At 39.5% G+C, this 27,907-nt stretch overlaps 1 protein-coding gene across 3 annotated transcripts in view; it reads left to right on the top strand.

Moving 5' to 3' along the window:
- NTNG1 (netrin G1) overlaps positions 1-27,907 on the top strand; it is a 397,703-nt gene that overhangs the window by 241,258 nt on the left and 128,538 nt on the right. For 2 of the 3 annotated variants that reach the window (XM_053693777.1, XM_053693778.1), the window contains exon 6: positions 666-704. In XM_053693777.1, coding sequence (XP_053549752.1) covers positions 666-704 — 39 coding nt within the window. Of the gene's footprint in view, positions 1-665; positions 705-5,967; positions 6,031-27,907 lie in introns of all 3 variants that reach the window. The other variant, XM_053693779.1, reaches the window with a different exon arrangement.

Raw genomic sequence — 27,907 nt, forward strand, 5'->3', positions numbered from 1 at the left:
GCACCATATAACTCTGCCTATAACTCCTCCTATTGCACCATATAACCCTCCCTATAACCCCTCCTATTGCACCATATAACCCTCTCTATAACTCCTCCTATTGCACCATATAACCCTCCCTATAACTCCTCCTATTGCACCATATAACCCTCCCTATAACTCCTCCTATTGCACCATTTAACCCTCCCTATAGCTCCTCCTATTGCACCATATAACCCTCCCTATAACTCCTCCTATTGCACCATATAACCCTCCCTATAACCCCTCCTATTGCACCATATAACCCTCTCTATAACTCCTCCTATTGCTTCATATCACATTTATAATGTTCCTTTAGTTTTCAAGTAAAGACTAAAAATTTGTTTTTGTTTTTTTAAGCCAAGAAAGACAAATGTTTTGGCCTCAGTTCTTTCTGATAAAACATCTTTCTTCTCACTGTGTAATAGTAAAGACTTTTGGCAATTTGCAGTTAATCCCTGAATGCTGCGTTTAGAAAATCCCTTTGCGGCAGATCTCAGGGGAAACAAGCTGGGGAATTCCACTTCCTACCCCTCTTTAGTTATTTACAGAGATTCAGTATAAAATCCTAGGAAGCTTTGGAGCAAAAATATAATAATGTATTTAATCAATCTCTAAACATGAGTAAACCCTTCTCTTTACGGCAGCTGTACAGGACAAGAAACGGAAACAAACCTTCACTGCGGGTAATTATTCTATATTCTTGTTTTTATTCTTTATGTCTCCTTTATGTGCTGTATGTAGGTTACTCATTATAGTATTTAGATACTCATAAATGTTATCCAGTACAGCAAGTGTTAAAACATATACAGTATATATATGTTCTTTTTATAGTACTGAAGAAAGTGTTTGCAAATGTGGATTGCGGTTAAGTAATGTCTGGGTGTCGATATAGTGCCTGTCATTTTGTTTATAAAATAAGCTGTTTCTGTCTTTCAAATTCACTAGATATATAGATGATAATTAAATGTTAATAAAATGTTTAATGAACAGTTTGTGTATAAGAGAAGTGGTGTTTAGTTACCACAGGCTTTCTACTGGAAGTTTAGTAGATAAAATAAGTCTCTTGTGTTGATAAAATAAAATATGGTGCAAGAAAACGCCTTCTAGAAACTACAATTTGTCAATATTTGTAGGGATTTTTTGAGTTTTTGTTAAATTTACGAGTATTTGTATTTCTTATATGCAGTATAGCCGCATATAAGTAGCTAAAGAATTAGGATTTAGCGCCCCAAGTCGCTAAATACCTCTTGTCTAGTGAGATTATCTAACAAGTTTCATCCCTACTGCAAGATCCCTCAAAGAATTTCTGAAAGGCTCATTTTACCTTGAGAGCTAAATATTTTGTTATGCAGCACTACAGACAATATGGGCTTCTGTTTTCCTTCATCTTCCTTTACTTCGTAATCTAATATAATGGTAAAAAAAAAGTGATTTCTCTCCATGCAGTGAATTGTGATAATTAAAGGAACACTAAACCCAATTTTTTTATTTCATGATTCAGGTAGAGAATACAATTTTAAATAACATTCCAATTTACTTCTATCATCTAATTTGCTTCATTCTTTAATTATCCCTTGTTGAAGAAAAAGCAATGCACATGGGTGAGCCAATCACACGAGGCATCTATGTACAGCCACCAATCAGCAGCTTCTGAGCATATCTAGATATGCTTTTCAGCAAAGGATATCAAGAGAATGAAACAAATTTGATAATAGAAGTAAATTAGAAAGTTGATAAATATTGCATGTTCTTTCTATATCATGAAAGAAAAAATTTGGGTTTCATGTCCCTTTAAGTTATAGGTAACAGTGCTAAGATTCATATAAGTAGAGATTTAGCAAAGAACAAAACAATTTAAACATGGCCTTTTAGGCATTTAAGTTTCCTTTTTACTTGAGTTGCTGCTAATTGTTTTGCATCTTATATTCCAAATTCCTCATGGTCATTGTTCTGTAAGAAAGTGTTACATGTTTCACCACACAATGAAATCATTTTATTTTAACAGTGAAAATATTTTCTAGATTGAAATGAAATTAACAATATTGTGCTGTGTGATTTGAAACATAAATTACATTTTCTATAGTTTTTTTTATTCCTTTTCTATAAAGTTCTATCAATGATTGACTTTTGGCCAATGACAGAGATTTTAAAACTAAAAGCTGGTTTTAAATCCAGTTAGTTACACCGCAGTCAGACACATACATTATAATAAATGTACAGTATGTAATCACTTTCACGTCCTTGTCATTATTTTGTGGCCAGATGTTAAATACAGCAACAGAATCAGGAAGTTGACAATGCAATCTGATTTTCTTTTGGCCCAAACCATGGCTATAAGCTAATAACATCTTTTTGCTTATTATATGCAGTGGTTAATGGTCTTAACTTTGTCTGCTAGGTGTTAAAAAATATCCTTTTTAAGGCTGAAATTTAAAAATGTGAAAAAACACACACAAATACTCAATAAAATATGAAAATGAATAATTATGTTGACTGTAATATTTTGTTTATGAGGTACCTATCAATTTGAATATTTAATATATTAAATACTGAAATATTATATATATTCATGATTCCTAATTTATAGAATAAAGTAATAATTCATAATTTATCAGTAAATATATTTTTAAGACTCTGCATGCAAATATATTGACTAAATGTACAGTAGTATGACAGATGAGAATGAGTACATTTAGTACATATTTAAATGCATGTGTGCGTGTATATGGGAGCTGAGTCGATCACAGGTGAAGGTTGGAAGTGCAAGTCTATTACACCATCTCATTAGAGTTGCTAAGCAACCTTAAAAGCTAGCATTCCTCTAAAAACGACTAAGCTGCTGGAGGTTAAATAAAAATTAATGGAAGGATTATACCTAACTCCCAATGAAATCTTCATGCAGTTGTAAAATGGGAAAGTAAAGCACATGTGAAGGGTGTAATACAGAAGCCAATATCCCTTATATTATCCAGTTGGGGAATGTTGGCACTTTACAGCTTCAAGTTAACAACCAACAATATCAACTCAAACACAGTCATTGTTTTTTAAGCAATTTCCTCTCAAAGTACGTCAGATGGATTTTCAAATACTCATTTCTGGTTGTTCTTAAAGGATTTTTTATTTTGTACCCTAAACCTGTTAAAAGCTCATTGTTTGTGCGTCATTTCTACTTGTTTGTTTGTGCAGCTTTTTTGTATAGTTAATAGTTTTTGCACATGCTCATTTCACAAGTTAATTAGTATTTTATTTATTGTGCATGTTATGATTTGATATTATTGGTTACATTAAAAAAATAATAAGTAATATCCCATTCCTAACCAAATCCCCATGTGTTGTGTTTGTGCTTTTTTTAACATCCTCTCTGTAAAATCCCTTTCAAATGAGGGGTCTTTGAGGGTTGTAACTGCTAAGGGAGCTGATATTGATGGGTTTGAAAAACCTCCCCCCATCCAGCTCCCTTAGCAGCTAGAGTGAGATTCCTAGTTCTGCCCCCTTTGTGATGTCACCAAGTGCGTATGTGGTGACATCACTGGCACTCCCATAAAGCCTGAGAGTATCTTGCATTAGTTAAAAATGTAATAGAAACAGATCAATTTATTTTTAATTAGCACAAAAAAAAAATGAGCGGTAAATGCTTTAACCCTTAAATAACGGCAATTTTTGTAAAAACGTCTTAAAAAAAGAAACAGGTTTAAGTGTGTTACATTCAGCCAAAGTGATTTGTTCCAATTCAGGTGCGTCACAATCTCTGCAGTTTGTAATCTGAGGCCATTTTACCAAATACAACAACACAGTTTTGTTTTTCTAATATTTCTCATGACTTTGCAAAAACCCTCCGATACTTTGTATTGAGAACGTCTGAACTGCAGTATCAAATGCACAAGAATCTTTTTTATGCAGGTTTTTTCATGATTTTGCAGTTATTTAATTAAAAAACTGTGGTTACTTGTGGTCTTTAAATGTTATGACTTACACTGTGCTAAGTTTAAATGCGCATAACACAAACACTTCCTGGTATAAAAAAGGTGATATATCAGATTACATGAACACTTCATTTATATCTTAAGTTCCATTCTTAAACTATAAAATGTAATTATTAGAATGTTTTAAAAATGTGAATAATAATCGCACAGCATGAAATGACTTTATTATCTGCTCATGTTATGAATTGTTATACTTATTTAAGTGAAGAAAACAAATTAGACATCACCATCAATACCAAACTGAATAGTCGCATGATTTACGTTTGCTTTGGCCGTTTAGGCGTGCCGAGTCCCCAGAATAAAACCGGAATCATACAGACTTCCTGTTATGTTGTATACTTCATTTGGCTACTTAATAATGTGGCTAGTGAAGCTTCCAATGAATTTGGAAAGTGTAAAATAAACGCAGCCGTAATCCCTTTTCATACAATAAATTGTAATGGATGGCAATGGACGCCAAAGATGATATAGACAATTCATTGCTTTCTCTAGAGCAGGTCTCTTTAAGCTACTAATCTGAACACTGAGTTGTGAGATGTTTTTACTGGGTCATTCACATCTCCTTTACAAGGTATGCTAGGGGAATATGTCATAACCTTTCTTAAAGTCTTTTTTATCTGTCTGCTGTAACTGATGATTTTACAAACTATCATTCATTGCAAACAAACGTTACAGGTTTCTATTTTGAATGTGACATTTGATTATCAGAGCATTTAAATAGGAAGTCTATATAATATTCTAACGTTACTTCATAGTGCTCCTCTAGGAAAATCAATATTCAAATGTTTAATTTAGCTATTTGAAATATTTTCTTTTAAATGTAATGTTATATTCAAAACAGGGAACTGGGACATTCAAACAGTCAATAGTAGAAACTGGTTTCAATGAAAAACAAATATGAAGGGAAAGATGAATTGCTACAATTCAAATGTCAATGTTCTGGGCATGTAGATTATTAAAGCAATTGACTCTAGTCAGGGGTCATTGATTTATTATAGAGATTCCTCTTAAAGATACCAAGGAAGACGGAAGTCAACATTTTCATAATCCAGACAGTGTATAAAAAAAATCCAATGTACTTCTGTTGTGAAATGAACCTCTTCCTCCTTTGTTATAAATACAGAGCTCTGTCTGAATCATGAACGTTTATTTATTGGCTAACAAGTCAAAAAGCTTAGCGGTGAATTTGTTTTATATTACATCTCAGGCATTTTAATGCTAACCATATTCAGATTGAGCGGGTAACTCATGTCATTGCACTGGCACAAAAAGTTTAAAGCACCGTGCTATAGAGAGCTCATTGTCTGCGGGAATCAGCATTTTATCCATTAAACATAATTACTTGGCAGCCGCAGCCTCTGATTGGCTGAGATGATGCACCAAAATCTGATTTACAGAAGAGGTCCTGGAATGTTTAGAAATTTAATTTATTTTATGACTTTTTTCACAAAAGAGTTAGTGAGGATTACAGCATTCGTTTTAATTTACTTTAGATTGGAACATTACATTATATCAATGTATTTGAATATAGAGACCTCAGCACTCCAGGAAATGCAGACATGATAAAGCCTGATTCTGCCCAGTAGATGATAAACCCCTTCAGCTGAAACTAATTAGCTTCAGCTTTCTGGAAGACTCTAAAACCAAGTTCTACACCATACAATGTGAGGGTGCAAACACCAAATCAGTTGTGCAGTGTGTACAGACGAGGGCCTGATCTTCTGCTATGTCCTTTCATTACGAGATCTTTAGGCAGATAAAACAGGCTCTATCTGAAACGTCCAGCCCCTTAGCCCACTGTCTGACTTATGAACATGTCTAGATGATGGAAATATGGTGCATAATCCTACCGTTTATTTGAGCTGTAATTGCAATTAAGATTTCTGTTGACCATTAGCCATGATCATGAGCGAAAGAACTATTTACTTTGTAACAGTTCCTGATTTTTCCCCAAAACCTGCAGCGCTTTCAAACTATGGTAGGATAAAGATGAACTCTTCATTCATAGATGTAAAAATAAGGTCAGGTAATATGTCTGTGCTGTCTGCAAGAACTGATAATTAGTGATGTCGCAAACCTAAAAATTTGGGTTTGCGAACGGCGAACGCGAACTTCCACAAATGTTCGCGAACCGGGCGAACCGCCATAGACTTCAATAGGCAGGCGAATTTTAAAACCCACAATGACTCTTTCTGGCCACAATAGTGATGGAAAAGTTTTTTCAAGGGGACTAACACCTGGTCTGTGGCATGCCGGAGGGGGATCCATGGCAAAACTCCCATGGAAAATTACATAGTTGATACAGAGTCTGGTTTTTTATCCATAAAGGGTATAAATCACCTAACATTATAAAATATGAGGAAAAAATGGAAAAAAAACACACTTTTTCTAACTTTGACCCCCAAAATCTGTTACATATCTACAACCACCAAAAAACAACCATGCTAAATAGTTTCTAAATTTTGTCCTGAGTTTAGAAATACCCAATGTTTACATGTTCTTTGCTTTTTTTTGCAAGTTATAGGGCAATAAATACAATTAGCACTTTGCTATTTCAAAACCACTTTTTTTCAAAATGAGCGCTAGTTACATTGGAACCCTGATATCTGTCAGGAATACCTGAATATCCCTTGACATGTATATATATTTTTTTAGAAGACATCCCAAAGTATTGATCTAGGCCCATTTTGGTATATTTCATGCCACCATTTCACCGCCAAATGCGATCAAATAAAAGAAAATTGTTCACTTTTTCACAAACTTTAGGTTTCTCACAGAAATTATTTACAAACAACTTATGCAATTATGGCATAAATGGCTGTAAATGCTTCTCTGGGATCCCCTTTGTTGAGAAATAGCAGACATATATGGCTTTGGCGTTGCTTTTTGGTAACTAGAAGGCTGCTAAATGCCACTGCGCACCACATGTGTTTTATGCCAAGCAGTGAAGGGGTTAATTAGGGAGCATGTAGGGAGCTTGTAGAGTTAATTTTAGCTTAAGTGTAGTGTAGTAGACAACCCAAAGTATTGATCTAGGCCCAATTTGGTATATTTAATGCCACCATTTCACCGCCAAATGCGATCAAATAAAAAAAAATTGTTCACTTTTTCACAAACTTTAGGTTTCTCACAGAAATTATTTACAAACAACTTATGCAATTATGGCATAAATGGTTGTAAATGCTTCTCTGGGATCCCTTTTGTTCAGAAATAGCAGACTTATATGGCTTTGGCGTTGCTTTTTGGTAATTAGAAGGCTGCTAAATACCACTGCGCACCACACGTGTTTTATGCCCAGCAGTGAAGGGGTTAATTAGGGAGCATGTAGGGAGCTTGTAGAGTTAATTTTAGCTTAAGTGTAGTGTAGTGTAGTGTAGTAGACAACCCAAAGTATTGATCTAGGCCCATTTTGGTATATTTAATGCCACCATTTCACAGCCAAATGCGATCAAATTTAAAAAAAGATTACATTTTTTCGCAATTTTAGGTTTTTCACTGAAATTATTTACAAACAGCTTGTGCAATTATGGCACAAATGTTTGTAAATGCTTCTCTGGGATCCCCTTTGTTCAGAAATAACAGATATATATGACTTTGGCGTTGCTTTCTGGTAATTAGAAGGCCGCTAAATGCTACTGCGCATCACACGTGTATTATGGCTAGCAGTGAAGGGGTTAATTAGGTAGTTTGTAGCCTCCCACCTGACACATCAGACCCCCTGATCCCTCCCAAACAGCTCCCTTCCCTCCCCCACCCCACAATTGTCCCCGCCATCTTAAGTACTGGCAGAAAGTCTGCAAGTACTAAAATAAAAGGTTTTTAACATTTTTTATTTTTTTAAGCATATTTACATATGCTGTGGTGTAGCATCCCCCCTTAGCCCCCAACCTCCCTGATCCCCCCCAAAACAGCTCTCTAACCCTCCCCATCTGCCTTGTTGGCGACCATCTTGGGTACTGGCAGCTGTCTGCTATTATTTCACAGTCAAAAAAGTGTTGTTTTTTTTAAATTTACACTACTGTTACACCAGATATGAGTGGTGGCACTGGGCAAGTGGGCACAGTATACGCTGTGAGCCTGACACACACTCTGGCAGGCAGGCAACTGCAATTAGATTACACAGGAAATTAAAAAAAAAGCAGACTGATGTTCTAGCCCTAAAAAGGGCTTTTTGGGTGCTGTCCTTACAGCAGAGATCAGATGAGTCCTTCAGGACTGTAGTGGACAGTGAATACACTAGCCTAGCTATCAATTCCCTATAAAATCAGCAGCAGCTACACTGTCCCTCCTCTCACTAAGAATGCAGCTTCCGAATTAATCTAAAATGGATGCTGTCCAGGAGGTAGGAGGATGAGGGAGGGTCTGCTGCTGATTGGCTGGAATGTGTCTTCTGACTGTGAGGTACAGGGTCAAAGTTTACTCAATGATGACGAATAGGGGGCGGACCGAACATCGCATATGTTCGCCCGCCGCGGCGAACACGAACATGCTATGTTTGCCGGGAACTATTAGCCGACGAACTATTTGCGACATCACTACTGATAATATATTCATTCACTTATCAGGAGGATGCATAATCTAATTCTATATCTAACCAGAGTCTAAAGACCATAAATGTCTCGCTGCTGGAATAAATAAGATAGAATTTACAGAACAGGAGAAGAATGAAACACTCAAAAAGCTTAAAGGATTACTTTCTGTTATAATTTTTAAGCTAAACAACTAACATATTAAAGTTAATAAACATTAATTAAAACCTACTGACCTATATTTTCTCCAAAACGAAGTTTCATAACGTTATAAAAGTTATATCTTTTATTCCCCGATGATGTCACGTTATCCTGCCCACTATTTTCAGCACTGTGTGTTCAAAATACTTAAACCAATGAAATTGTGTTTAAAGCGCCATTTTGAAACCTAGGTATTGTAAACGGATTGGTACAGAGCAAAGGATGCCCAAGGAGTGGGTTTGGAAAACAATTAAATTTGCAGACAAGATTTCTGATATACGGTAGAGATATATTAATGAAATGCTATTGATAAAAAGCGTATTTGGGGTAGTTAGTTAGTAACAGGCATAGAAAATATTTACTTACAGTGGCCCTTTAATCCCATTTTGTAGGGACTGAGCACATAAACATGTCACTGTCATTAGTACAGTGTGACCCTAGCAGGGACTGAGCCCATAAACATGTCACTGTCTTAGTACACTGTGACCTTCGCAGGTACTGCGCTCATAAACATATTACTGTCATTAGTACACTGTGACCCTAGCAGGGACTAAGCACATAAACATGTCACTGTCATTAGTACACTGTGACCCTAGCAGGGACTAAGCACATAAACATGTCACTGTCATTAGTACACTGTGACCCTAGCAGGGACTGAGCCCATAAACATGTCACTGTCATTAGAACACTGAGGCACTAGCAGGTACTGAGCCCATAGATAAACATGTCACTGTCATTAGTACACTGTGACCCTAGCAGGGACTGAGCACATAAACATGTCACTGTCATTAGTACAGTGTGACCCTAGCAGGGACTGAGCCCATAAACATGTCACTGTCTTAGTACACTGTGATTTTTGCAGGTACTGAGCTCATAAACATATTACTGTCATTAGTACACTGTGACCCTAGCAGGGACTAAGCACATAAACATGTCACTGTCATTAGTACACTGTGACCCTAGCAGGGGCTAAGCACATAAACATGTCACTGTCATTAGTACACTGTGACCCTAGCAGGGACTGAACACATAAACATGTTGTTGTCATTAGTACACTGTGGCCCTAGCAGGTACTGAGCACATAAACATGTCACTGTCATTAATACACTGTGGCCCTAGCAGGGACTGAGCACATAAACATGTCACTGTCATTAATACACTGTGGCTGTAGTAGGGACTGAGCACATAAACATGTCACTGCCATTAGTACACTGTGACCATAGCAGGGAATAAACACATACACATGTCACTGCCATTAGTACACTGTGACCCTAGCAGGGACTGAGCCCATAAATAAACATGCCACTGTAACTAATACACTGTGGCTCTATAAGGGACTGGCTAAACTGTGTAACACATTGATGGTTGTTCTGGAAATGAAAGGTGTAATTTTAGCACATTGTGTGATTTCCCCAGATAACAAGATTGGATAATACTGCAGGATGAACTGCTTGTTGGGGAATTCCCAGAGGAGCTTGGTTTGGAAAAACGACAGCTCTGATGTGAATTTCAAGCCCCTGTGCTCAGGGATTCCTCTGTTTACAGAACATCCCTGCCCTCTCATCAACAGCAGAGTTTGTATGGTGACCTAACTGATCCGGTGCAATGTGGGGTCAGATTATTTTATAGACTGATAAAAAGGAAACACATGAAAAAGCCACAAAGTGTTTCCTACAAGCAGTGTAACATAATGTCTTCAGATGGGCCTTGTGTAGATTATGTCACAAAGTGTTTCCTACAAGCAGTGTAACATAATGTCTTCAGATGGGCCTTGTGTAGATTATGTCACAAAGTGTTTCCTACAAGCAGTGTAACATAATGTCTTCAGATGGGCCTTGTGTAGATTATGTCACAAAGTGTTTCCTACAAGCAGTGTAACATAATGTCTTCAGATGGGCCTTGTGTAGATTATGTCACAAAGTGTTTCCTACAAGCAGTGTAACATAATGTCTTCAGATGGGCCTTGTGTAGATTATGTCACAAAGTGTTTCCTACAAGCAGTGTAACATAATGTCTTCAGATGGGCCTTGTGTAGATTATGTCACAAAGTGTTTCCTACAAGCAGTGTAACATAATGTCTTCAGATGGGCCTTGTGTAGATTATGTCACAAAGTGTTTCCTACAAGCAGTGTAACATAATGTCTTCAGATGGGCCTTGTGTAGATTATGTCACAAAGTGTTTCCTACAAGCAGTGTAACATAATGTCTTCAGATGGGCCTTGTGTAGATTATGTCACAAAGTGTTTCCTACAAGCAGTGTAACATAATGTCTTCAGATGGGCCTTGTGTAGATTATGTCACAAAGTGTTTCCTACAAGCAGTGTAACATAATGTCTTCAGATGGGCCTTGTGTAGATTATGTCACAAAGTGTTTCCTACAAGCAGTGTAACATAATGTCTTCAGATGGGCCTTGTGTAGATTATGTCACAAAGTGTTTCCTACAAGCAGTGTAACATAATGTCTTCAGATGGGCCTTGTGTAGATTATGTCACAAAGTGTTTCCTACAAGCAGTGTAACATAATGTCTTCAGATGGGCCTTGTGTAGATTATGTCACAAAGTGTTTCCTACAAGCAAGTGTAACATAATGTCTTCAGATGGGCCTTGTGTAGATTATGTCACAAAGTGTTTCCTACAAGCAATGTAACATAATGTCTTCAGATGGGCCTTGTGTAGATTATGTCACAAAGTGTTTCCTACAAGCAATGTAACATAATGTCTTCAGATGGGCCTTGTGTAGATTATGTCACAAAGTGTTTCCTACAAGCAGTGTAACATAATGTCTTCAGATGGGCCTTGTGTAGATTATGTCACAAAGTGTTTCCTACAAGCAGTGTAACATAATGTCTTCAGATGGGCCTTGTGTAGATTATGTCACAAAGTGTTTCCTACAAGCAGTGTAACATAATGTCTTCAGATGGGCCTTGTGTAGATTATGTCACAAAGTGTTTCCTACAAGCAGTGTAACATAATGTCTTCAGATGGGCCTTGTGTAGATTATGTCACAAAGTGTTTCCTACAAGCAGTGTAACATAATGTCTTCAGATGGGCCTTGTGTAGATTATGTCACAAAGTGTTTCCTACAAGCAGTGTAACATAATGTCTTCAGATGGGCCTTGTGTAGATTATGTCACAAAGTGTTTCCTACAAGCAATGTAACATAATGTCTTCAGATGGGCCTTGTGTAGATTATGTCACAAAGTGTTTCCTACAAGCAGTGTAACATAATGTCTTCAGATGGGCCTTGTGTAGATTATGTCACACAGTGTTTCCTACAAGCAGTGTAACATAATGTCTTCAGATGGGCCTTGTGTAGATTATGTCACAAAGTGTTTCCTACAAGCAGTGTAACATAATGTCTTCAGATGGGCCTTGTGTAGATTATGTCACAAAGTGTTTCCTACAAGCAGTGTAACATAATGTCTTCAGATGGGCCTTGTGTAGATTATGTCACAAAGTGTTTCCTACAAGCAGTGTAACATAATGTCTTCAGATGGGCCTTGTGTAGATTATGTCACAAAGTGTTTCCTACAAGCAGTGTAACATAATGTCTTCAGATGGGCCTTGTGTAGATTATGTCACAAAGTGTTTCCTACAAGCAGTGTAACATAATGTCTTCAGATGGGCCTTGTGTAGATTATGTCACAAAGTGTTTCCTACAAGCAGTGTAACATAATGTCTTCAGATGGGCCTTGTGTAGATTATGTCACACAGTGTTTCCTACAAGCAGTGTAACATAATGTCTTCAGATGGGCCTTGTGTAGATTATGTCACAAAGTGTTTCCTACAAGCAGTGTAACATAATGTCTTCAGATGGGCCTTGTGTAGATTATGTCACAACGTGTTTCCTACAAGCAGTGTAACATAATGTCTTCAGATGGGCCTTGTGTAGATTATGTCACAAAGTGTTTCCTACAAGCAGTGTAACATAATGTCTTCAGATGGGCCTTGTGTAGATTATGTCACAAAGTGTTTCCTACAAGCAGTGTAACATAATGTCTTCAGATGGGCCTTGTGTAGATTATGTCACAAAGTGTTTCCTACAAGCAGTGTAACATAATGTCTTCAGATGGGCCTTGTGTAGATTATGTCACAAAGTGTTTCCTACAAGCAGTGTAACATAATGTCTTCAGATGGGCCTTGTGTAGATTATGTCACAAAGTGTTTCCTACAAGCAGTGTAACATAATGTCTTCAGATGGGCCTTGTGTAGATTATGTCACAAAGTGTTTCCTACAAGCAGTGTAACATAATGTCTTCAGATGGGCCTTGTGTAGATTATGTCACAAAGTGTTTCCTACAAGCAGTGTAACATAATGTCTTCAGATGGGCCTTGTGTAGATTATGTCACAAAGTGTTTCCTACAAGCAGTGTAACATAATGTCTTCAGATGGGCCTTGTGTAGATTATGTCACAAAGTGTTTCCTACAAGCAGTGTAACATAATGTCTTCAGATGGGCCTTGTGTAGATTATGTCACAAAGTGTTTCCTACAAGCAGTGTAAACATAATGTCTTCAGATGGGCCTTGTGTAGATTATGTCACAAAGTGTTTCCTACAAGCAGTGTAACATAATGTCTTCAGATGGGCCTTGTGTAGATTATGTCACAAAGTGTTTCCTACAAGCAGTGTAACATAATGTCTTCAGATGGGCCTTGTGTAGATTATGTCACACAGTGTTTCCTACAAGCAGTGTAACATAATGTCTTCAGATGGGCCTTGTGTAGATTATGTCACAAAGTGTTTCCTACAAGCAGTGTAACATAATGTCCTTCAGATGGGCCTTGTGTAGATTATGTCACAAAGTGTTTCCTACAAGCAGTGTAACATAATGTCTTCAGATGGGCCTTGTGTAGATTATGTCACAAAGTGTTTCCTACAAGCAGTGTAACATAATGTCTTCAGATGGGCCTTGTGTAGATTATGTCACAAAGTGTTTCCTACAAGCAGTGTAACATAATGTCTTCAGATGGGCCTTGTGTAGATTATGTCACAAAGTGTTTCCTACAAGCAGTGTAACATAATGTCTTCAGATGGGCCTTGTGTAGATTATGTCACAAAGTGTTTCCTACAAGCAGTGTAACATAATGTCTTCAGATGGGCCTTGTGTAGATTATGTCACAAAGTGTTTCCTACAAGCAGTGTAACATAATGTCTTCAGATGGGCCTTGTGTAGATTATGTCACAAAGTGTTTCCTACAAGCAGTGTAACATAATGTCTTCAGATGGGCCTTGTGTAGATTATGTCACAAAGTGTTTCCTACAAGCAGTGTAACATAATGTCTTCAGATGGGCCTTGTGTAGATTATGTCACAAAGTGTTTCCTACAAGCAGTGTAACATAATGTCTTCAGATGGGCCTTGTGTAGATTATGTCACAAAGTGTTTCCTACAAGCAGTGTAACATAATGTCTTCAGATGGGCCTTGTGTAGATTATGTCACAAAGTGTTTCCTACAAGCAGTGTAACATAATGTCTTCAGATGGGCCTTGTGTAGATTATGTCACAAAGTGTTTCCTACAAGCAGTGTAACATAATGTCTTCAGATGGGCCTTGTGTAGATTATGTCACAAAGTGTTTCCTACAAGCAGTGTAACATAATGTCTTCAGATGGGCCTTGTGTAGATTATGTCACAAAGTGTTTCCTACAAGCAGTGTAACATAATGTCTTCAGATGGGCCTTGTGTAGATTATGTCACAAAGTGTTTCCTACAAGCAGTGTAACATAATGTCTTCAGATGGGCCTTGTGTAGATTATGTCACAAAGTGTTTCCTACAAGCAGTGTAACATAATGTCTTCAGATGGGCCTTGTGTAGATTATGTCACAAAGTGTTTCCTACAAGCAGTGTAACATAATGTCTTCAGATGGGCCTTGTGTAGATTATGTCACAAAGTGTTTCCTACAAGCAGTGTAACATAATGTCTTCAGATGGGCCTTGTGTAGATTATGTCACAAAGTGTTTCCTACAAGCAGAGTAACATAATGTCTTCAGATGGGCCTTGTGTAGATTATGTCACAAAGTGTTTCCTACAAGCAGTGTAACATAATGTCTTCAGATGGGCCTTGTGTAGATTATGTCACAAAGTGTTTCCTACAAGCAGTGTAACATATGTCTTCAGATGGGCCTTGTGTAGATTATGTCACACAGTGTTTCCTACAAGCAGTGTAACATAATGTCTTCAGATGGGCCTTGTGTAGATTATGTCACAAAGTGTTTCCTACAAGCAATGTAACATAATGTCTTCAGATGGGCCTTGTGTAGATTATGTCACACAGTGTTTCCTACAAGCAGTGTAACATAATGTCTTCAGATGGGCCTTGTGTAGATTATGTCACAACAGTGTTTCCTACAAGCAGTGTAAACTAATGTCTTAAGATGGGCCTCTGTGTAGATTATGTCACAAAGTGTTTCCTACAAGCAGTGTAACATAATGTCTTCAGATGGGCCTTGTGTAGTTATGTCACAAAGTGTTTCCTACAAGCAGTGTAACATAATGTCTTCAGATGGGACTTGTGTAGATTATGTCACAAAGTGTTTCCTACAAGCAGTGTAACATAATGTCTTCAGATGGGCCTTGTGTAGATTATGTCACAAAGTGTTTCCTACAAGCAGTGTAACATAATGTCTTCAGATGGGCCTTGTGTAGATTATGTCACAAAGTGTTTCCTACAAGCAGTGTAACATAATGTCTTCAGATGGGCCTTGTGTAGATTATGTCACAAAGTGTTTCCTACAAGCAGTGTAACATAATGTCTTCAGATGGGCCTTGTGTAGATTATGTCACAAAGTGTTTCCTACAAGCAGTGTAACATAATGTCTTCAGATGGGCCTTGTGTAGATTATGTCACAAAGTGTTTCCTACAAGCAGTGTAACATAATGTCTTCAGATGGGCCTTGTGTAGATTATGTCACAAAGTGTTTCCTACAAGCAGTGTAACATAATGTCTTCAGATGGGCCTTGTGTAGATTATGTCACAAAGTGTTTCCTACAAGCAGTGTAACATAATGTCTTCAGATGGGCCTTGTGTAGATTATGTCACAAAGTGTTTCCTACAAGCAGTGTAACATAATGTCTTCAGATGGGCCTTGTGTAGATTATGTCACAAAGTGTTTCCTACAAGCAGTGTAACATAATGTCTTCAGATGGGCCTTGTGTAGATTATGTCACAAAGTGTTTCCTACAAGCAGTGTAACATAATGTCTTCAGATGGGCCTTGTGTAGATTATGTCACAAAGTGTTTCCTACAAGCAGTGTAACATAATGTCTTCAGATGGGCCTTGTGTAGATTATGTCACAAAGTGTTTCCTACAAGCAGTGTAACATAATGTCTTCAGATGGGCCTTGTGTAGATTATGTCACAAAGTGTTTCCTACAAGCAGTGTAACATAATGTCTTCAGATGGGCCTTGTGTAGATTATGTCACAAAGTGTTTCCTACAAGCAGTGTAACATAATGTCTTCAGATGGGCCTTGTGTAGATTATGTCACAAAGTGTTTCCTACAAGCAGTGTAACATAATGTCTTCAGATGGGCCTTGTGTAGATTATGTCACAAAGTGTTTCCTACAAGCAGTGTAACATAATGTCTTCAGATGGGCCTTGTGTAGATTATGTCACAAAGTGTTTCCTACAAGCAGTGTAACATAATGTCTTCAGATGGGCCTTGTGTAGATTATGTCACAAAGTGTTTCCTACAAGCAGTGTAACATAATGTCTTCAGATGGGCCTTGTGTAGATTATGTCACAAAGTGTTTCCTACAAGCAGTGTAACATAATGTCTTCAGATGGGCCTTGTGTAGATTATGTCACAAAGTGTTTCCTACAAGCAGTGTAACATAATGTCTTCAGATGGGCCTTGTGTAGATTATGTCACAAAGTGTTTCCTACAAGCAGTGTAACATAATGTCTTCAGATGGGCCTTGTGTAGATTATGTCACAAAGTGTTTCCTACAAGCAGTGTAACATAATGTCTTCAGATGGGCCTTGTGTAGATTATGTCACAAAGTGTTTCCTACAAGCAGTGTAACATAATGTCTTCAGATGGGCCTTGTGTAGATTATGTCACAAAGTGTTTCCTACAAGCAGTGTAACATAATGTCTTCAGATGGGCCTTGTGTAGATTATGTCACAAAGTGTTTCCTACAAGCAGTGTACATAATGTCTTCAGATGGCCTTGTGTAGATTATGTCACAAAGTGTTTCCTACAAGCAGTGTAACATAATGTCTTCAGATGGGCCTTGTGTAGATTATGTCACAAAGTGTTTCCTACAAGCAGTGTAACATAATGTCTTCAGATGGGCCTTGTGTAGATTATGTCACAAAGTGTTTTCCTACAAGCAGTGTAACATAATGTCTTCAGATGGGCCTTGTGTAGATTATGTCACAAAGTGTTTCCTACAAGCAGTGTAACATAATGTCTTCAGATGGGCCTTGTGTAGATTATGTCACAAAGTGTTTCCTACAAGCAATGTAACATAATGTCTTCAGATGGGCCTTGTGTAGATTATGTCACAAAGTGTTTCCTACAAGCAATGTAACATAATGTCTTCAGATGGGCCTTGTGTAGATTATGTCACAAAGTGTTTCCTACAAGCAGTGTAACATAATGTCTTCAGATGGGCCTTGTGTAGATTATGTCACAAAGTGTTTCCTACAAGCAGTGTAACATAATGTCTTCAGATGGGCTCTGTGTAGATTATGTCACAAAGTGTTTCCTACAAGCAGTGTAACATAATGTCTTCAGATGGGCCATGTGTAGATTATGTCACAAAGTGTTTCCTACAAGCAGATGTAACATATATGTCCTTCAGATGGGCCTTGTGTAGATTATGTCACAAGTGTTTCCTACAAGCAGTGTAACATAATGTCTTCAGATGGGCCTTGTGTAGATTATGTCACAAAGTGTTTCCTACAAGCAGTGTAACATAATGTCTTCAGATGGGCCTTGTGTAGATTATGTCACAAAGTGTTTCCTACAAGCAGTGTAACATAATGTCTTCAGATGGGCCTTGTGTAGATTATGTCACAAAGTGTTTCCTACAAGCAAGTGTAACATAATGTCTTCAGATGGGCCTTGTGTAGATTATGTCACAAAGTGTTTCCTACAAGCAGTGTAACATAATGTCTTCAGATGGGCCTTGTGTAGATTATGTCACAAAGTGTTTCCTACAAGCAGTGTAACATAATGTCTTCAGATGGGCCTTGTGTAGATTATGTCACAAAGTGTTTCCTACAAGCAGTGTAACATAATGTCTTCAGATGGGCCTTGTGTAGATTATGTCACAAAGTGTTTCCTACAAGCAGTGTAACATAATGTCTTCAGATGGGCCCTTGTGTAGATTATGTCACAAAGTGTTTCCTACAAGCAGTGTAACATAATGTCTTCAGATGGGCCTTGTGTAGATTATGTCACAAAGTGTTTCCTACAAGCAGTGTAACATAATGTCTTCAGATGGGCCTTGTGTAGATTATGTCACAAAGTGTTTCCTACAAGCAGTGTAACATAATGTCTTCAGATGGGCCTTGTGTAGATTATGTCACAAGTGTTTCCTACAAGCAGTGTAACATAATGTCTTCAGATGGGCCTTGTGTAGATTATGTCACAAAGTGTTTCCTACAAGCAGTGTAACATAATGTCTTCAGATGGGCCTTGTGTAGATTATGTCACAAAGTGTTTCCTACAAGCAGTGTAACATAATGTCTTCAGATGGGCCTTGTGTAGATTATGTCACAAAGTGTTTCCTACAAGCAGTGTAACATAATGTCTTCAGATGGGCCTTGTGTAGATTATGTCACAAAGTGTTTCCTACAAGCAGTGTAACATAATGTCTTCAGATGGGCCTTGTGTAGATTATGTCACAAAGTGTTTCCTACAAGCAGTGTAACATAATGTCTTCAGATGGGCCTTGTGTAGATTATGTCACAAAGTGTTTCCTACAAGCAGTGTAACATAATGTCTTCAGATGGGCCTTGTGTAGATTATGTCACAAAGTGTTTCCTACAAGCAGTGTAACATAATGTCTTCAGATGGGCCTTGTGTAGATTATGTCACAAAGTGTTTCCTACAAGCAGTGTAACATAATGTCTTCAGATGGGCCTTGTGTAGATTATGTCACAAAGTGTTTCCTACAAGCAGTGTAACATAATGTCTTCAGATGGGCCTTGTGTAGATTATGTCACAAAGTGTTTCCTACAAGCAGTGTAACATAATGTCTTCAGATGGGCCTTGTGTAGATTATGTCACAAAGTGTTTCCTACAAGCAGTGTAACATAATGTCTTCAGATGGGCCTTGTGTAGATTATGTCACAAAGTGTTTCCTACAAGCAGTGTAACATAATGTCTTCAGATGGGCCTTGTGTAGATTATGTCACACAGTGTTTCCTACAAGCAGTGTAACATAATGTCTTCAGATGGGCCTTGTGTAGATTATGTCACACAGTGTTTCCTACAAGCAGTGTAACATAATGTCTTCAGATGGGCCTTGTGTAGATTATGTCACAAAGTGTTTCCTACAAGCAGTGTAACATAATGTCTTCAGATGGGCCTTGTGTAGATTATGTCACAAAGTGTTTCCTACAAGCAGTGTAACATAATGTCTTCAGATGGGCCTTGTGTAGATTATGTCACAAAGTGTTTCCTACAAGCAGTGTAACATAATGTCTTCAGATGGGCCTTGTGTAGATTATGTCACACAGTGTTTCCTACAAGCAGTGTAACATAATGTCTTCAGATGGGCCTTGTGTAGATTATGTCACAAAGTGTTTCCCTACAAGCAGTGTAACATAATGTCTTCAGATGGGCCTTGTGTAGATTATGTCACAAAGTGTTTCCTACAAGCAGTGTAACATAATGTCTTCAGATGGGCCTTGTGTAGATTATGTCACAAAGTGTTTCCTACAAGCAGTGTAACATAATGTCTTCAGATGGGCCTTGTGTAGATTATGTCACAAGTGTTTCCTACAAGCAGTGTAACATAATGTCTTCAGATGGGCCTTGTGTAGATTATGTCACAAAGTGTTTCCTACAAGCAGTGTAACATAATGTCTTCAGATGGGCCTTGTGTAGATTATGTCACAAAGTGTTTCCTACAAGCAGTGTACCATAATGTCTTCAGATGGGCCTTGTGTAGATTATGTCACACAGTGTTTCCTACAAGCAGTGTAACATAATGTCTTCAGATGGGCCTTGTGTAGATTATGTCACAAAGTGTTTCCTACAAGCAAGTGTAACATAATGTCTTCAGATGGGCCTTGTGTAGATTATGTCACACAGTGTTTCCTACAAGCAGTGTAACATAATGTCTTCAGATGGGCCTTGTGTAGATTATGTCACAACAGTGTTTCCTACAAGCAGTGTAACATAATGTCTTCAGATGGGCCTTGTGTTAGATTATGTCACACAGTGTTTCCTACAAGCAGTGTAACATAATGTCTTCAGATGGGCCTTGTGTAGATTATGTCACAAAGTGTTTCCTACAAGCAGTGTAACATAATGTCTTCAGATGGGCCTTGTGTAGATTATGTCACAAAGTGTTTCCTACAAGCAGTGTAACATAATGTCTTCAGATGGGCCTTGTGTAGATTATGTCACAAAGTGTTTCCTACAAGCAGTGTAACATAATGTCTTCAGATGGGCCTTGTGTAGATTATGTCACAAAGTGTTTCCTACAAGCAGTGTAACATAATGTCTTCAGATGGGCCTTGTGTAGATTATGTCACAAAGTGTTTCCTACAAGCAGTGTAACATAATGTCTTCAGATGGGCCTTGTGTAGATTATGTCACAAAGTGTTTCCTACAAGCAGTGTAACATAATGTCTTCAGATGGGCCTTGTGTAGATTATGTCACAAAGTGTTTCCTACAAGCAGTGTAACATAATGTCTTCAGATGGGCCTTGTGTAGATTATGTCACAAAGTGTTTCCTACAAGCAGTGTAACATAATGTCTTCAGATGGGCCTTGTGTAGATTATGTCACAAAGTGTTTCCTACAAGCAGTGTAACATAATGTCTTCAGATGGGCCTTGTGTAGATTATGTCACAAGTGTTTCCTACAAGCAGTGTAACATAATGTCTTCAGATGGGCCTTGTGTAGATTATGTCACAAAGTGTTTCCTACAAGCAGTGTAACATAATGTCTTCAGATGGGCCTTGTGTAGATTATGTCACAAAGTGTTTCCTACAAGCAGTGTAACATAATGTCTTCAGATGGGCCTTGTGTAGATTATGTCACAAAGTGTTTCCTACAAGCAGTGTAACATAATGTCTTCAGATGGGCCTTGTGTAGATTATGTCACAAAGTGTTTCCTACAAGCAGTGTAACATAATGTCTTCAGATGGGCCTTGTGTAGATTATGTCACAAAGTGTTTCCTACAAGCAGTGTAACATAATGTCTTCAGATGGGCCTTGTGTAGATTATGTCACAAAGTGTTTCCTACAAGCAGTGTAACATAATGTCTTCAGATGGGCCTTGTGTAGATAATTCCAGCTGCAAAACTACACGATCAGTTTAATTTTATTTCTAATAATCACATTTGCAATCTATAACATTTATAGTAAAGTGTTTGTGTCTTTTTTTATCATGCACTTTGGGTCTGTTGAAGTGATGATGCAGATATATCTATCTGCACTGAGTCGCGCTTGTGACGTGTGTATAACCATCATATACAAACTGCAGTGATACCAAAGGTCATGTTACATGTTAGGGGCAAAAAATAAAATATTGTTAATATCCAGCAATGGGAAGGTGGATTACAATTTCCCTATCTTAAATTAAATTAAAACTTACCAGTCAAATTAAAAAAATAATTTTAAACTAACAATTAAACTAAGATAATTATTAAACTACAATTAAACTAACTACCAATTAAATTAAACTAAACTACACATTAAAAAAATCCTTACACTACTCCTAACATTACAAAAAAATAAAATAACAAAATTACAAAAAAAAATTAAATTACGAAAAATAAGAAACCAATTATCAAAAATAAAAAAGAATTACACCTAATCTAATAGCCCTATCAAAATAAAAAAAAAAACTCTAGCCTACAATAAACTACCAATGGCCCTTAAAAGGGCCTTTTGTGGGGCATTGCCTCAAAGAAATCAACTCTTTTACCTGTAAAAAAATACAGTCCCCCCCAACAGTAAAACCCACAATAGGATTTTAGCAGCTCTAATCCTATTGGCTGATTTAAATCTTTCAGCCAATAGGAATACAAGGAATGCCATCTTGGATGACGTCACTTGCATTGAAGTTCCAGTGTAGGCAGATACCGTTTGAAGAAGATGCTCCACCCTGGATGTCTTCAGGATGGACCCACTCCACGCCGGATGGATGAAGAAAGAAGATGCTGTCTGGATGAAGACTTCTTGCCACCTGGATGAGGACTTCGCCAGTTGGATGAAGATTGAAGAGGCCACCTGGATGAAGACTTCTTGCCGCATGGATTATGACTTTGCCGGCTGGATGGATCCTTCAAGCAGGACTTCAAGAACTGTTAGTGGATCGTCGGTGGTTAGTGTTAGGTTTTTTTAAGGGTTTTTTGGGTGGGTTTTATTTTAAGTTTAGGGTCTGGGCATGTAAAAGAGCTAATTGCCCTTTTAAGGGCAATGCCCATACAAATGCCCTTTTCAGGGCAATGGGGATCTTAGGTTTTTTTAGATAGTTATTTTATTTGGGTGGGTTGGTTGTGGGGGTGATGGGTTTTATTGTTGGGAGGTTGGTTGTATTTTTTTTACAGGTAAAAGAGCTGATTTCTTTGGGGCAATGCCCCACAAAAGGACATTGGTAGTTTATTGTAGGCTAGGTTTTTTTTTATTTTGGGGAGCTTTTTTATTTTGATAGGGCTATTAGATTAGGTGTAATTCTTTCTTATTTTTGATCATTTGTTTCTTATTTTTTGCAATTTTAGGTAGGTTAGGTTTTATTTCACAGCTAAGTTTGTATTTATTTTAACTAGGTAGTTAGTAAATAGTTAACAACTATTTACTAACTAGTCTACCTAGTTAAAATAAAAATAAACTTACCTGTGAAATAAAAATAAAACCTAAGCTAGCTACAATGTTATATTTGTTATATTGTAGCTAGCTTAGGTTTTATTTCACAGGTAAGTATGTATTTAGTTTTAAATAGGTATTATTTAGTTAATAATTGTAACTTTAGTTTAGCTCTATTTTAATTATGTTAAAGTTAGGGGGGGTTAGGGTTAGGTTTAGGGATTAATGGATCTATTTAGTGGTAGTGATGTGGGAGGCCAGAGGTTTAGGGGTTAATAACTTTAGTATAGTGGCGGCGACATTGGGAGCGGCAGATTAGGGGTTAATAGTGTTATGTAGGTGGCGGCGATGTTGGGGGCGGCAGATTTGGGGTTAATAACTTTATGTAAGTGGCGGCGATGTTGGGGGCAGCAGATTAGTGGTGTTTAGACTCGGGGTTTATGTTAGGGTGTTAGGTTTAAACATTATTTTCTTTTTCCCCATAGACATCAATGGGGCTGCATTACGGAGCTTTTATTTCCGCGATCGCAGGTGTTAGGCTTTTTTTTTTGCTGGCTCTCCCCATTGATGTCTATGGGGAAATCGTGCACGAGTACATCAAAGCAGCGCTTGTTTTCGGTGCGGTATGGAGCTCAAAGCAACCATTTCACTTGCGCAAGCCTGCTTTTTACAAACTTGTAATACCAGCGCTATAGGAAGGTGAAATAACGCCGCTTTTGTGGCGGTCATTAAAATCCCTATAGCGATCAACACTCGTAATCTAGTTGTTAGTTATTTATCTATGGCATGTGTATAGGGTCAGACAAAACTCAGAAGTGTCTGTTTATTTCACATTTAAAGAAGGATAAGTGGCTAATACCCTCTCATATCATTTTAGAATTGTATCGTAATGCAATGCAATGCTAAGATTTCATATCAGCAACATTATTTAGGGTAAATACTCCAGAGATGTTCTGTCTGCTGAGCACCTCTCTTCTACATTTTTTAATAAAATAAAAGTAAAATCTCTTCAATAAAATGTGCTAATCTTTTTAGATGGCAGCAGTCACCCTTCCCTACACTTTTCTACTGCATTGCTGTTTTATTTGTACATATACTGTTGCCTGAAAACCCAATGCTGCAAAAGACAAATATACTGTATATATGTACAATATTATTACTAAGGGACATATGCCCATATTTTATTGTATTTAGTGTAGCTAATTGCAGAGGGCCTGGGCTGCCTACACATCTGTAGGGGTGTATCATTTTGGGAAATTACTCAATAGCCTGGCTGTGTGCCCTAAAAATAATTTTTTTGAAAAAATACAGAAAATTGAGCTTTTGATATTTTCTTTTAACCAGTTACCCAAAGTGCCTGCTTATTACATAAATGTCCCCAGGGTATGGTGCCGGGTGCCAGTTGTGGGTGGCAGGTAACGTCACACAATACAGAGAGCATTAGTAATCTCCCCAATACATTAGCAATCACATTAAGATTTATAGCCCAAGAACTGATAGTGCAGCCCTGGGAGTCTCAGTACAGCAAATCCTGACCTAGATTCTAGAGCAGCAAATAAATGCAATTATCTCATTCATCTCCTCCAAATGATTGCGCCTGGGCTTCTAAACCAAATCAGGGCAGAATGAGACTGTAGAAGGGAAATCTAATGGAGAAGGAGCTCAAATAGGGAGAGGGGTAACGTAAACTGGTGGGGAATAATAGAGGAGGTAAATGCCAGCATAAGTAGCGCTCAGGAAGCTACAGGGGAGGCACAAAGAGTGAAGGACAAAAATAGTGAGTAAAGCTCAGATAGTAAGTGGGGGCCCAACATAATGAGGGGATGCAAGTGAGGGTACAGCTAGTGAGAGAGGGTACAGCTAGTGAGAGAGAGGGTACAGCTAGTGAGAGAGAGGGTACAGCTAGTGAGAGAGAGGGTACAGCTAGTGAGAGAGAGGGTATAGCTAGTGAGAGAGGGTATAGCTAGTGAGAGAGGGCACAGCTAGTAAGAGAGGGCACAGCTAGTGAGAGAGAGGGCACAGCTAGTGAGAGAGAGGGCACAGCTAGTGAGAGAGAGGGCACAGCTAGTGAGAGAGTGTACAGCTAGTGAGAGAGGGTACAGCTAGTGAGAGAGAGGGCACAGCTGTGAGAGAGAGGGCACAGCTAGTGAGAGTGGGTACAGCTAGTGAGAGAGAGGGTACAGCTAGTGAGAGAGAGGGTACAGCTAATGAGAGAGGGTACAGCTAGTGAGAGAGGGTACAGCTAGTGAGAGAGAGGGTACAGCTAGTGAGAGAGGGTACAGCTAATGAGAGAGGGTACAGCTAGTGAGAGAGGGTACAGCTAGTGAGACAGGGTACAGCTAGTGATAGAGAGGGCACAGCTAGTGAGAGAGAGGGTACAGCTAGTGAGAGAGGGTACAGCTAGTGAGAGTGGGTACAGCTAGTGAGAGAGGGTACAGCTAGTGAGAGAGAGGGTACAGCTAGTGAGAGAGGGTACAGCTAGTGAGAGTGGGTACAGCTAGTGAGAGAGAGGGTACAGCTAATGAGAGAGGGTACAGCTAATGAGAGAGAGGGTACAGCTAATGAGAGAGAGGGTACAGCTAGTGAGAGAGGGTACAGCTAGTGAGAGAGGGTACAGCTAGTGAGAGAGGATACAGCTAGTGAGAGAGAGGGTACAGCTAGTGAGAGAGAGGGTACAGCTAGTGAGAGAGGGTACAGCCTGTGAGAGAGGGTACAGCTAGTGAGAGAGGGTACCGCTAGTGAGAGAGGATACAGCTAGTGAGAGAGAGGGTACAGCTAGTGAGAGAGAGGGTACAGCTAGTGAGAGACAGGGTACAGCTAGTGAGAGAGGGTACAGCTAGTGAGAGAGGGTACAGCTAGTGAGAGAGGGTACAGCTAGTGAGAGAGAGGGTACAGCTAGTGAGAGAGGGTACAGCTAGTGAGAGAGGGTACAGCTAGTGAGAGAGAGGGTACAGCTAATGAGAGAGGGCAAAGCTAGTGAGAGAGGGTACAGCTAGTGAGAGAGGGTACAGCTAGTGAGAGAGAGGGCACAGCTAGTGAGAGAGAGGGTACAGCTAGTGAGAGAGGGTACAGCTAGTGAGAGAGGATACAGCTAGTGAGAGAGAGGGTACAGCTAGTGAGAGAGAGGGTACAGCTAGTGAGAGAGGGTACAGCTAGTGAGAGAGGGTACAGCTAGTGAGAGAGAGGGTACAGCTAGTGAGAGAGGGCACAGCTAGTGAGAGAGAGGGTACAGCTAATGAGAGAGGGCACAGCTAGTGAGAGAGGGTACAGCTAGTGAGAGAGGGTACAGCTAGTGAGAGAGGGTACAGCTAGTGAGAGGGCACAGCTAGTGAGAGAGGGTACAGCTAGTAAGAGAGGGTACAGCTAGTGAGAGGGCACAGCTAGTGAGAGAGAGGGTACAGCTAGTGAGAGAGGGTACAGCTAGTGAGAGAGGGTACAGCTAGTGAGAGAGGGTACAGCTAGTGAGAGAGAGGGCACAGCTAGTGAGAGAGGGTACAGCTAGTGAGAGAGGGTACAGCTAGTGAGAGAGGGCACAACTAGTGAGAGAGGGTACAGCTAGTGAGAGAGGGTACAGCTAATGAGAGAGGGTACAGCTAGTGAGAGAGGGTACAGCTAGTGAGAGAGAGGGTACAGCTAGTGAGAGAGGGTACAGCTAGTGAGAGAGGGGGTACAGCTAGTGAGAGAGGGTACAGCTAGTGAGAGAGGGCACAACTAGTGAGAGAGGGTACAGCTAGTGAGAGAGGGTACAGCTAATGAGAGAGGGTACAGCTAGTGAGAGAGGGTACAGCTAGTGAGAGAGAGGGTACAGCTAGTGAGAGAGGGCACAGCTAGTGAGAGAGAGGGTACAGCTAGTGAGAGAGGGTACAGCTAGTGAGAGAGGGTACAGCTAGTGAGAGAGAGGGCACAGCTAGTGAGAGAGAGGGTACAGCTAGTGAGAGAGGGTACAGCTAGTGAGAGAGGGCACAGCTAGTGAGAGAGGGTACAGCTAGTGAGAGAGGGTACAGCTAGTGAGAGAGGGTACAGCTAGTGAGAGAGGGTACAGCTAGTGAGAGAGGGTACAGCTAGTGAGAGAGGGTACAGCTAGTGAGAGAGGGTACAGCTAGTGAGAGAGGGTACAGCTAGTGAGAGAGGGTACAGCTAGTGAGAGAGGGTACAGCTAGTGAGAGAGGGTACAGCTAGTGAGAGAGAGGGTACAGCTAGTGAGAGAGAGGGTACAGCTAGTGAGAGAGGGTACAGCTAGTGAGAGAGAGGGTACAGCTAGTGAGAGAGGGTACAGCTAGTGAGAGAGGGCACAGCTAGTGAGAGAGGGTACAGCTAGTGAGAGAGAGAGTACAGCTAGTGAGAGAGGGTACAGCTAGTGAGAGAGGGTACAGCTAGTGAGAGAGAGGGTACAGCTAGTGAGAGAGGGTACAGCTAGTGAGAGAGAGGGTACAGCTAGTGAGAGAGGGTACAGCTAGTGAGTGAGGGCACAGCTAGTGAGAGAGGGCACAGCTAGTGAGAGAGGGTACAGCTAGTGAGAGAGGGTACAGCATAGTGGAGAGAGAGGTACTAGCTAGATGAGTGAGAGGGCACAGCTAGTGAGAGAGGGTAGCTAGTGAGAGAGGGTACAGCTTGTGCAGAGAGAGGGTTCAGCTAGTGAGAGAGGGTACAGCTAGTGAGAGAGGGTACAGCTAGTGGAGAGAGGGCACAGCTAGTGAGAGAGAGGGCCACAGCTAGTGAGGAGAGAGGGCACAGCTAGTGAGAGAGGGTACAGCTAGTGAGAGAGAGGGTACAGCTAGTGAGAGGAGGGTACAGCTAGTGAGAGAGGGTACAGCTAGTGAGAGAGGGTACAGCTAGTGAGAGAGGGCACAGCTATGTGAGAGAGGGTACAGCTAGTGAGAGGAGGGTACAGCTAGTGAGAGAGAGGGTACAGCTAGTGAGAGAGGGTACAGCTAGTGAGAGAGGGTACAGCTAGTGAGAGAGAGGGTACAGCTAGTGGAGAGAGGGTACAGCTAGTGAGAGAGGGTACAGACTAGTGAGAGAGGAGTACAGCTAGTGAGAGGGGCTACAGCTAGTGAGAAGAGGGTAAAGCTAGTGAGAGAGAGGGTACAGCTAGTGAGAGGAGGGCAAAGCTAGTGGAGAGAGAGGTACAGCTAGTGAGAGAGTGGGTACAGCTAGTGAGAGAGGTCTACAGCT

Source organism: Bombina bombina, chromosome 10 (genome assembly GCF_027579735.1).
Source record: "Bombina bombina isolate aBomBom1 chromosome 10, aBomBom1.pri, whole genome shotgun sequence".
Lineage (NCBI taxonomy): Eukaryota > Metazoa > Chordata > Amphibia > Anura > Bombinatoridae > Bombina > Bombina bombina.